The sequence below is a fragment of the Coregonus lavaretus genome (genome assembly GCF_964263955.1).
Source record: "Coregonus lavaretus genome assembly, chromosome: 20".
Classification (NCBI taxonomy): domain Eukaryota; kingdom Metazoa; phylum Chordata; class Actinopteri; order Salmoniformes; family Salmonidae; genus Coregonus; species Coregonus lavaretus.
In genome coordinates this window covers 10,037,734-10,050,050 of record NC_140007.1, presented here as the reverse complement: position 1 = coordinate 10,050,050, position 12,317 = coordinate 10,037,734, and the positions used below count along the sequence as shown (strand labels likewise).

Below are 12,317 nucleotides of genomic sequence, written 5' to 3'. Positions count from 1 at the left end.
AAAGTTCACCTGTGTGCAATCTAAGTGTCACATGATCTGTCACATGATCTCAGTATATATATATATATATATATACACACACACCTGTTCTGAAAGGCCCCAGAGTCTGCAACAACACTAAGCAAGGGGCACCACCAAGCAAGCGGCACCATGAAGACCAAAGAGTTCTCCAAACAGGTCAGGGACAAAGTTGTGGAAAAGTACAGATCAGGGTTGGGTTCTAAAAAAATATCCGAAACTTTGAACATCCCACGGAGCACCATTAAATCCATTATAAAAAAATTGAAAGAATATGGCACCACAACAAACCTGCCAAGAGAGGTCCGCCCACCAAAACTCATAGACCAGGCAAGGAGGGCATTAATCAGAGAGGCAACAAAGAGACGAAAGATAACCCCGAAGGAGCTGCAAAGCTCCACAGCGGAGATTGGAGTATCTGTCCATAGGACCACTTTAAGCCGTACACTCCACAGAGCTGGGCTTTACAGAAGAGTGGCCAGAAAAAAGCCATTGCTTAAAGAAAAAAATAAGCAAACACTTTTGGTGTTTGCCAAAAGCCATGTGGGAGACTCCCCAAACATATGGAAGAAGGTACTCTGGTCAGATGAAACTAAAATTGAGCTTTTTGGCCATCAAGGAAAACACCATGTCTGGCGCAAACCCAACACCTCTCATCACCCCGAGAACACCATCCCCACAGTTAAGCATGGTGGTGGCAGCATCATGCTGTGGGGATGTTTTTAGTTATGCACGCTCAAGTTCTGTTTTTTTGTCTTATTTCCTATTTGTTTCACCCCCCAAAAAATGTGCATCTTCAAAGTGGTAGGCATGTTGTGTAAATCAAATGATACAAACCCCCCTCCAAAAATCAATTTTAATTCCAGGTTGTAACGCAACTAAATAGGAAAAATGCCAAGGGGGGGGTGAATACTTTCGCAAGCCACTGTAAGTGGTTGTCAAGCACAATAATTCTACCTTTTCCTCTTACTGAAAAATGTAGGCCTTCTCCACTGTACAAGCAATCAGATCTATCTGCTAAGCTCAGAGAGGATATTGTGGATATCAGCAGGCATCAGCTACCTCAGCTGTGTGTGTGTATTCTGTCTCTTGCAAAGGGTGTGTGCAACTTCTTTTCTACCTCATAGCAGCAGGTGTGTGTGTGTACCTCTGTAGCAGGTGAGTGGAGATGAAGCCCTGGGGTTCATTGCTCATGGGGTGGCGGTAGAGCTTGCTCTTGGTCTGGGCTGTGACAGGGGTGCCGTCCGACAGGGAGAAGTGGTACAGGGGGGTCTCAGCGTGACCCTGCAGGAAGGCTGGTGGGCCAAGGACGAGGGGGCCAATACAATGGGTTCATATGAAGATATGGAAGTGAAATATATATGAGGTATAGGGTCGGTGGTATCATGACAGAAATGTCTCTTAGTGATGCCATTCATGTGTGTTTTGGGACAGATATGTGTGTTTTGGGACAGGAATTTGTGTGCGACTGTGCGTGTAACAGATGTGTGTATTGGTACAGGTGAGTGTGCGGCGTACCCTCGTGGTAATGGCGTTTGTGGGACCAGGGCTGTCCGTCACTGTGCTGTAGAAACATCTGGATACAGCGCCTCAGCAGGTCCTCCCAGCCAGGACGCATGGACGCACGCAGCGAGTTCTGGTCTATCTGGATCAGCTTACCTGGACGGCAGAAGAGGAGACGAGATGGAGATTGTTGAGCATGGATAGTATATACCTATTAAAGGATATCGTACACATTTTTGTAAATGTATATACCAGGTTTGGGGTCAATTCCATTTCAATTCAGGAAGTACAATGAAATTCCATCTCCAATTCTCTTCCAATGCTTTTCAATGAGGACAATTTGGAATTGGGTTTACTTTCTGAATTTAATGGAATTTAAATGGAATTGAGTCCAACCCTGGTATATACCTATTAAAGGATATTGTACACTTTTTGTACACACAAGGCCCTATTAAATCAAACTATGCAACCAGATTTGCGGGATAAGTCAACTATGTTGCTGTCAACTATGTTGCTGTCAGTCTCACCTGAGAGCTCGTGTCGGGTGTTGAAGCTCTCTGTTCTCTCCACAGCAGTCACACGACGGGCCACACAGATCATACACGACTGCAGGTCTGAGGAGGAGGATGAGAAATAATGACTTAACCTACACACACACATACACAGACATTAACTCTGGGATCGGGCCAAGCGTTACATACTGTGTGTGTGTGTGTGTCGGTGTCTGCGTCTGTGTGTGCGCCCGTGTGTCCGTACCTTCCCCCTCTTCTATCATGGCCTTGGGCTGGGTCAGGGCGAAGCATTGCATGGTCTCGTAGCGCGGTCCTCCATGCCCCTCCTCTACAGGTCCAAGGGTGTGGACAAACTTAACCAGCATGCGGCAGGTGAAGGTGTGGCTCTTCTGCCGGGGCACCTCCCCCCCCCAGGACACCCCATTCCCTGAGGAGGAGAGAAGACACCTCAATATACATGTAGTACATTAAAATATACAGTCAATTCAAATGTATCTGCAGTATTAAAATTAACAGATAACTGCCAAAATAATGGAAACACTTGAGTAAATGAGGGATACAAAGTATATTGAAATTAGGTGTTTCCACACAGGTGTGATTCCTGAGCTAATTAAGCAATTAACATCCCATCATGCTTAGGGTCATGTATAAAAATGCTGGGCAGGCCATTATTTTGGCCCCCATGGCTATGCCCCCATAGGATGACAATGCCCCCATCACAGGGCACAAGTGGTCACTGAATGGTTTGATGAGCATGAAAACGATGTAAACCATATGCCATGGGCCGTCTCAGTCACCAGATCTCAACCCAAATGAACAATTATGGGAGATTCTGGAGCGGCACCTGAGACAGCATTTTCCACCACCATCAACAAAACACCAAATAATGGAATTTCTCATGGAAAAATGGTGTCACATCCCTCCAATAGAGTTCCAGACACTTCTAGACTCTATGCCAAGGTGCATTGAAACTTCTGGCCAGTGGTGGCCCAACACCCTATCAAGACACTTTATGTTGGTGTTTCCTTTATTTTGGCAGTTACCTGTATAAGTACAAACAAACATGGATAGAGAGACCCACACTAATGTATACTGACAAACACTGTGTGCCCGTATACACACAAACATACTTAGACAGAGTCACACATGACATGAGAAAACAGGCTTATCCGGAGCGACTAGAATACAAAAACACACAGCACAGAGACAAACATGAGATTCAATCAAGAAAGATTCATGTTTTAATCTTTTAAATCGTGACATTTCAAATATCCGGACACACATACGACAGATGAACCAGCCCTGCATGCTGGAGTATTATTTTTATAGTACTATTTTCCCTTTTAAATCTACAAGCAGAAGTATCCCCTCTCGTTCTGATTCCTGGCTAAATGGGATTAATGTAGCCGACCATGGCATTAATGTAGCCGACGTGTCGATTTCCAATATCCCTCCAGCCCTGTGCTGCTGCCGAGGTCAGGGGGAGAGCAGAGTGGCCAGGTAGGCAGGGACACCCAGCCATCTATCCTCATTTGGGCCCTGACTCCTCATTAGAGAACAGCCACCCAGAGGGTCACCTTCACAGGGAAGGGTGAGGGATGTTGAACTAAACTTCACAGAGACAGATCCTACTGTAGGCACTGTGAACATTATTTTAGCTTGCATCCTACATTCTCTTTCCTAGGAAATTATCAAGGACACAAACACAATTAAATAGGCATTAAAATAGCACAGGTTCCTTTCTCCTTTCCAGTCATATGAGATCAGTTATTAGGACGAGAAGGAGGAAGGTATGGAACCCCACTCTCCCCCAAGGTAAGTCTTATCAGGGACCAAGGCCTCCAGTCTGTCTGTTTCTGACAGGGCAGGTGGATGGAGAGAGGTAAGGTTTGTCTGTTCAGGGAGCAGAGGAGGCTGGTGGGAGGAGCTACAGGAGGACGGGCTCATTGTAATGGCTGGAATGGAATTAATGGAACAGTATTAAACACAAACATACGAAAACCACATTTGACGCCGTTGCATTGATTCCATTCCAGCCATTACAATGAGCCCGTCCTCCTATAGCTCCTCCCACCAGCCTCCACTGACAGGGAGGGAGGCCCTAGGGCATGGGGGTTTCTAACTGATACTGAATGGTGATTTAACAAAGTCTTAGACCGTTAGGATCCTTTCTTCAGCCTGACAGAGACAACACAGCCTTGCCGTGAGGCCCGGCATTTCCCCTCAGACACAATTAACCAGCACTGAGGCTGGGCAGAAGGGTAGACTCAAGGAGAAAAGGGAGAAAACACAGACATACAGGAGAAACCAAAAACATCCCGCCCCCTAGACACACACAGGGGATTGTGTGAGTGAGAGAAAATGTGTGTGTGTGTGTCTCTGTGTGGCGTGCACGTGTGTGCAAGCCCCAGCTGGCGTGATCAGTGGTCATCCCACAGGAATGTGCAGAGAGAGCGTATTTCATTCATGGAGTCGGAGGTAATGATGGGGGAGCAAATTAACAAGAAAGAGACAAAGGGACAGCGAAATAAATAAACTATAGTCCTAGCAACCCCATTATTCAACAAAGTAAGTTATATTACACATATAAACAGACCAAAAAGAGAGTAGGTGAAAAAGACAGAGTACGAGACAGAGAAAGAGGTGGGAGATGGAGAGAGAGAGAGAGAGAGAGAGAGAGAGAGAGAGAGAGAGAGAGAGAGAGAGAGAGTCAATTACACTTTGGAGCCGCTGCTTAGGGACACTGCTGGGGAGTTAAATCGGGGAGCAGGTTCAGCAGAGCACACATATCCATAATTAATTAGCTTTATAAATAGACACACACACGTACACACGTACACACACACACAGAATTCAAACTGGGGAAATGCAGGGGTGCATTATTCAATAGTGAGTAGTTTCCAGATGGCTGTCATGGGATCTGAATAGAGCACAGGCCTGTTTTACACTGTCTGGACCACTGAGTGTGACTGACAGCTCTGCCACGCTCTGTCTGCTTAGCACTAGCTCTGTGTGTGTATGTGTGTGCTTCTGGGTGTGTGAGCAGGTGGGTCTCAGTGTGTGTGTTTTTTTTTTGTGTTTATGAGAAACCGCTCATTATTGGGACTGCGAGAGAAAAGGAAAGGAGGGAAGAGTAGGTGTCTGTATATGTTTATGATAATGTATGTCTGTCTAACCACATCTCCTAGCTTTTATCATCTCCACCCTGTCTTCCTACTGCAGAATGTTGAGAGACATGCAAAGAGAGTGTGTGTGTGTGCGTATGTTCGCATGTGTGTGTGTGTGTGTGTATGCCGTGAGTGCGAGCGTGTCGTACCGTTGGTCTTGGGCAGGTTCTTGTGGAACTCTTCCCTGTCGTCCTCATGGAGGATGTTGTAGACGGAGGTGTTGATGAGCTCCTCCTGTTTGTACTGCAGGTACTGGGTCACGTTGTCAGACACAAACACAATGCTGCCCTCCCGGTTCACCACAAATAAAAAGCCATCCAGGGCCTGAGGACAGAGGGAGAACACATGAACAGTCAGTACAACAGGCCAATAAGATGCCAGACAGTACAGCCAGCCAATCAAAGAGGAGAGTCGTGACCTTTAACCTCACCTGCAGCAGGAGCGGTCCCAGGTGGTCCTTGTCGATGACCCCCTGTCCCGTGGAGGACACATCTGACTTCTGGACATCGTCATCGTTGGAGGACGCTTTGCCTGGATGGAGGGAGGAGAGAGTTCAGTCATATATACCTCAGTCTACAATCAAGTACAAAGTAACACACATCTCCTGTGCAAGTGTGTGTGCGAATAAGAAAACATTTCAAGAACGAAGAGCTGAGCTGTGAAAGGCGTTAACACTAAACACAGATCTGTGTAACTCAACATTCAAATCTAAGAGCTCCAACAACCACCAGGGGTCAGCGTTTCTAATCTTTCCGTCCACACAAAGCACCAGTTAAGGTGAGCAACATCCGTATGCAGGTTTCTCTAAGGAGCGATGGGGCTGAGACCAGACCATGGCTGGGTGTAGACCAGAGCAGTGTAGTGTAGTGTATGGTGTGCACTAGGTAACAGCCTTCCTTCCTTCCTTCCTGCCTCCATGCTTAATATTCAGCGTGAGACTCAAGAGGGACTGGTTGGTAGGCAGGCAGGCAGGCAGAGACCCAGGCAGGCAGAGACCCAGGCAGGCAGAGACCCAGGCAGGCAGAGACCCAGGCAGGCAGAGACCCAGGCAGGCAGAGACCCAGGCAGGCAGAGACCCAGGCAGGCAGAGACCCAGGCAGGCAGAGACCCAGGCAGGCAGAGACCCAGGCAGGCAGAGACCCAGGCAGGCAGAGACCCAGGCAGGCAGAGACCCAGGCAGGCACTAGGCAGCAGCAGTATTAATGCTGAGGCTGTCTGGAGCCAGGCTACAGGAATCATTCCATCTGATTAGGTCCCAGGGGGAGAGAGAGCAAACACAAAGAAACACAGCCACTGCTGCCTGCCACCAGCCCCGCTCTGAAGGGAGAGAGAGAGAGAGAGAGAGAGAGAGAGAGAGAGAGAGAGAGAGAGAGAGAGAGAGAGAGAGAGAGAGAGAGAGAGAGAGAGAGAGAGGAGAGAGAGAGAGAGAGAGAGAGAGAGAGAGAGAGAGGAGAGAGAGAGAGAGAGAGAGAGAGAGAGAGAGAGAGAGAAGAGAGAGAGAGAGAGAGAGAGAGAGAGAGAGAGAGAAGGGGGGGTGGAGAGATAGAGACGGAAAGGTAGAGCAAGGGAGAGAGGGGGGTAGACAGAGAAGAGGGTTAGGGCAGAGGGAGGGAGAGAGAGGAAGATATGCTCCAGTGGTTCCCACAATATCTTAAGATGCTAGGAGCAACCTGAGGATGCTACACTTTATTGGACAGAAATACAGATGAGGCCAAAATGGAAAGCTGGAAAGAAGTGGAAGGAGGAGAGAGGAGAGACAAGAGTAGAGGTTGACAGAAAGATAAAGAGATAGAGAGAAAGTAAGAGACAGAGAGAGAAAGAGTGTGAGGGAGAAAGGGAGGAAGAAAGAGAAAGAGTCGAGAGGGTGAGGACAAATAGAGAGAGAAAGAGAGACAGACAGAGGGGTAAAAAGTGAAACCTAATGCCACTTCATTATTCACTTCCGGTAACTATGGCAACCTGTCTCCAGCGAGTCAGCGCCAGCTGTACCCTCTTCCCCTTCCTGTTGAGGTGCAGAGACCGACTGTCACCTCCCCCCGCCTCAGTCTCTGTCCCATCTCCCACCCACTTCATTAGGCTCGGATAGATCTAGGACACTAAACTGACCTCAGATCAGTGTCTGCTAGGGCCAACTTCAGCCTTCTACTCCCTGCTGGTCCCCCAACCAGTTGCCAATCCAATGGAGAATGAAACCCGCTCAAAAGTACTATAATAGTCATTGTTGTAGTACTCAAGACCGGTCTCAGACCGGTCTCGAGACCACATATTGAGTGTCTCGGTCATGTCTCGGTGTTGGATACATCTGTACTCGGTCTTGACTCGGTCTCGGACAGTGAGGAATCGTAATTTCTTCCCGAGACCAGCGGAGTAAAAAACTCATAATTATCAGCTTCCATTCAGTCAGCGCATAAAACCGCTTTGCCAGGCCAAATACAGTGCCTTCGGAAAGTATTAAGACCCCTTTAACTTTTTCCACATTTTGTTAGGTTACAGCCTTATTCTAAATTGATTAAATTGTTTTTTTCCCTAATCAATCTACACACAATACCCCATAATGACAAGAAAAATAGGTTTTTACAAAATAATTTAAAGAACTGAAATATCACATTTACCATGCAGAGTTGCAAAGAAAAAGCCATATCTCAGACTGCCCATCTTAATCTTTTCTTTTTATTGGCCAGTCTGAGATATGGCTTTTTCTTTGCAACTCTGCCTAGAAGGTCAGCATCCCGGAGTCGCCTCTTCACTGTTGACGTTGAGACTGGTGTGCAACCAGAGGGAAAAAAAACTCTAGACCACCTTTACTCAACACACAGAGACACATACAAAGCTCTCGCTCGCCCTCCATTTGGCAAATCGGATCATAATTCTATCTCCTCATTCCTGCTTTCAAGCAAAAACTAAAGCAGGAAGTACCAGTGACTCGCTCAAAACGGAAGTGGTCAGATGACCCGGATGCTACGCTACAGGACTGTTTTGCTAGCACAGACTGGAATATGTTCCGGGATTCATCCAATGGCATTGAGGAGTACACCACCTCAGTCACCGGCATCATCAATAAGTGCATCGACGACGTTGTCCCCACAGTGACCGTACGTACATATCCCAACCAGAAGCCATGGATTACAGGCAACATCCGCACCGGGCTAAAGGCTAGAGCTGCTGCTTTCAAGGAGTGGGACACTAATCCGGACGCTTATAAGAAATCCCACTATGTCCCCATCAAACAGGCAAAGCATCAATACAGGACTAAGATTGAATCCTACTACACCGGCTCTGACGCTCGTCGGATGTCGCAGGGCTTGCAAACTATTACGGACAACAAAGGGAAACCCAGCCGCAAGCTGCCCAGTGACGCAAGCCTACCAGACGGGCTAAATGCCTTTTATGCTCACTTCGAGGCAAGCAACACTGAAGCTTACATGAGAGCACCAGCTGTTCCAGACGACTGTGTGATCACGCTCTCCGTAGCCGATGTGAGCAAGACCAAGCAAGGTCAACATTCACAAGGCCGCGGGGCCAGACTGATTACCAGAATTTGTACGCAGAGCATGCGCGGACCAACTGGGAAGTGTCTTCACTGACATTTTCAACCTCTCCCTGACCGAATCTGTAATACCAACATGTTTCAAGCAGACCACCATAGTCCCTGTGCCCAAGAAAGCGAAGGTAACCTGCCTAAATGACTACCGCCCCGTAGCACTCACGTTGGTAGCCATGAAGTGCTTTGAAAGGCTGGTCATGGCTCACATCAACACCATCATCCCAGAAACTCTAAACCCACTCAAATTCGCATTCCGCCCCAACAGATCCACAGATGACGCAATCGCAATCGCATTACACACTGCCCTTTCCCATCTGGACAAAAGGAACACCTACGTGAGAATGCTGTTCATTGACTACAGCTCAGCGTTCAACACCATAGTGCCCACAAAGCTCATCACTAAGCTAAAGACCCTGGGACTAAACGCCTCCCTCTGCAACTGGATCCTGGATTTCCAGACGGGCCACCCCCAGGTGGTAAGGGTAGGCAACAACACATCTGCCACGCTGATCCTCAACACGGGGCCCCTCAGGGGTGCGTGCTTAGTCCCCTCCCTGTTCACCCACAACTGCGTGGCCAAGCACGACTCCAACGCCATCATTAAGTTTGCTGAAAACACAACGGTGGTAGGCCTGATCACTGACAACGATGAGACAGCCTATAGGGAGGAGGTCAGAGACCTGGCCATGTGGTGCCAGGACAACAATCTCTCCCTCAACGTGAGCAAGACAAAGGAGATGATCATGGACTACAGGAAAAGGATGGCCAAACGCCCCCATTCACATCGACGGGGCTGTAGTGGAGCGGGTCGGGAGTTTCAAGTTCCTTGGTGTCCACATCATCAACAAACTATCATGGTCCAAACACACCAAGAAAGTCGTGAAGAGGGCACGACAACACCTTTTCCCCCTCAGGAGACTGAAAAGATTTGGCATGGGTCCCCAGATCCTCAAAAAGTTATACAGCTGCACCATCGAGAGCATCCTGACCAGTTGCATCACCGCCTGGTATGGCAACTGCTCGGCATCTGACCATAAGGCGCTACAGAGCGTAGTGCGTACGGCCCAGTACATCACTGTGGCCAAGCTTCCTGCAATCCAGGACCTATATACTAGGCGGTGTCAGATGAAGGCCCAAAATATTTTCAAAGACTCCAGTCACCCAAGTCATAGACTGTTCTCTCTGCTACCGCATGGCAAGCGGTACCGGAGTGCCAAGTCTAGGTCCAAAAGGCTCCTTAACAGCTTCTACCCCCAAGCCATAAGACTGCTGAACAATTAATCAAATGGCCACCCAGACTATTTACCCCCTGTATATAGCCTCATTATTTTCTTGTGTTACTTTTTATTTTATTTTTTACTTTAGTTTATTTAGTAAATATTTTCTTAACTCTATTTCTTGAATTGCATTGTTAGTTAAGGGCTTGTAAGTAAGCATTTCACGGTATGGTCTACACCTGTGTATTCGGCACATGTGACAAATAAAATTTGATTTGATTTTAAAGGATAAGCAGTCCATCAACTTGGACATAATAAGCCAGTAGGTCCCAATCATAAGAATACAAAAACACAACCGTTAAGCATTTCCCAATCGAAACTTACAACTATTACTTCCCATTACAAAAAACATTTCATGTTTCGCACACAAAGTAACCGGTGACCTACAATTTAAAGTGAAACTGACAGCGTTTTAACTACTTTGCAGATATGAAACAAAATCATTGTAACAGACAAAAATATCAGATTTCCAGTTTATGCTACAAAATGGATGCAGTTCAATGCATGATTAATATAATTCACCAATACATTTCTTGGTAGTCCAAAAAATATTGCTATCAGGTTGTAAATCACAGCTGGCCTGGTACATTGTTTGGTGCCTCCATTCGGGATGCACTGTTTCAATGACTCAATATTCTGGAGAAAAACGGACGAATGTAACTAAGGCTGGGAATATCAATACAATCAAACTAGCAAGGGCAATGATCACAAGTCAGTCATAACGTGGCTAATAGGCTAGCATATCTATTTATGTAGCAAGCTAAAAACACGGAGCCTAACGTTAGCTAGATAGCTAGCTAGCTGCTAGGAGGATGTCATGTCATGCCATTGGAGGAGTGGACAAGTGACTGACTTTTTCCCCTCATATAGTTTTTTGGTGGCTATACACAGCTAGAGATAACAGGTGTCATTTGTTAAGCTAGCAAGAACTTGAACGACTGTTATCAAGTTAGTATATCTCTTGTGTTCGCAAATTCACTCTGGCCATCTACTCCGCTTTCAGAGCACAACAACTGATGAATTTACGAATGAGCAACACCCGCTGAATATGACCGGTGTCAGTAAACGTAGGCAAAAAATGTAATAGTTAGTCAAGACTGCTCCAGATAACATGTAAACAGCCTAACCAGCTCTGGTTAGGGTGAGGTGTTCTCTCATTTGTGTCTGGAAGTAGCTAGCTAGCTAGCTTGCCAACCTTAGCCAGTTAGCTTGGGTGCTTGGTTGGGACAAGCATGCATTGGCAGGCAAGCTGCAGAAGGACGAGGAGGCTACAATTCCCCCATTGTTTATCAGTGCAATTTTGATGGCCAACTAGCTGTAAAAGTTTGAGAGGGTTTATCTAATGTTCCTTCGTATGATTTGAGCTTGCTCTGGCTAGCATTAGTTGTTGATCTTGTTGATGTGCATAACTGAGGGAGAGAGAGCCTACCTTTTCATGGTTGTTTTATCAATAGGACTGTAAAGTTCCCAAATGTAAGAGGACTCCCGTGGTGTTTACATATTTGCAGAAATCCATTCTGGTGTATTTTGTGGCTTTTGGCGAATCCATTCTAATGATCTAAAGTCGTGCTGTTACAACTGCCTGTAAATACACAGCCCAGTTCAAAGTGAATGATGGCAGGCCTGTGTGGCAAATGGCTTGTTTGTATAAAGGCATACTGAAGCTCTGATTGGTTTAGTGCACCGGTCTGTGTAGACTCCGGTCCTGGACAAGACAGATTTTTTTTACTCCAGTGTCTGTTAATCGTCCAAACACATGGCCACTTTCCCACTCTATATTACTATAGAATTTTCAGAAATGCCTTATATAATGCCTTATATAAATGCCAAATACATTTAAACTCAGTTTTTCACAATTCCTGACATTTAATCCTAGTAAAAATTCCCTGTCTTAGGTCAGTTAGGATCACCACTTTATTTTAAGAATGTGAAATGACAGAATGATAGTAGAGAGAATGATTTATTTCAACTTTTATTTCTTTCATCACATTCCCAGTGGGTCAGAAGTTTACATACACTCAATTAGTATTTGGTAGCATTGCCTTTAAATTGTTTAACTTGGGTCAAACGTTTAGGGTAGCCTTCCACAATAAGTTGGGTGAATGTTGGCCCATTCCTCCTGACAGAGCTGGTGTAACTGAGTCAGGTTTGTAGGCGTCTTTGCTCGCACACGCTTTTTCAGTTCTGCCCACAAATCTTCTATAGGATTGAGGTCAGAGCTTTGTGATGGCCACTCCAATACCTTGACATTGTTGTCCTTAAGCCATTTTGCCACAACTTTGGAATTATGCTTGAA

General features: G+C 46.4%; 1 protein-coding gene across 1 annotated transcript in view; it reads right to left on the bottom strand.

The window, feature by feature from the left end:
- The window catches only part of LOC311148268 (nuclear receptor coactivator 3-like), a 105,254-nt gene that overhangs the window by 8,475 nt on the left and 84,462 nt on the right, over positions 1 to 12,317 (bottom strand). Inside the window, exons 5-10 of the mRNA XM_084185170.1 lie at positions 5,631 to 5,731; positions 5,350 to 5,524; positions 2,278 to 2,460; positions 2,049 to 2,135; positions 1,537 to 1,677; positions 1,166 to 1,313 (exon numbers count right to left, since the gene is read on the bottom strand). Coding sequence (XP_084041296.1) covers positions 1,166 to 1,313; positions 1,537 to 1,677; positions 2,049 to 2,135; positions 2,278 to 2,460; positions 5,350 to 5,524; positions 5,631 to 5,731 — 835 coding nt within the window. The remainder of the gene's footprint in view (positions 1 to 1,165; positions 1,314 to 1,536; positions 1,678 to 2,048; positions 2,136 to 2,277; positions 2,461 to 5,349; positions 5,525 to 5,630; positions 5,732 to 12,317) is intronic.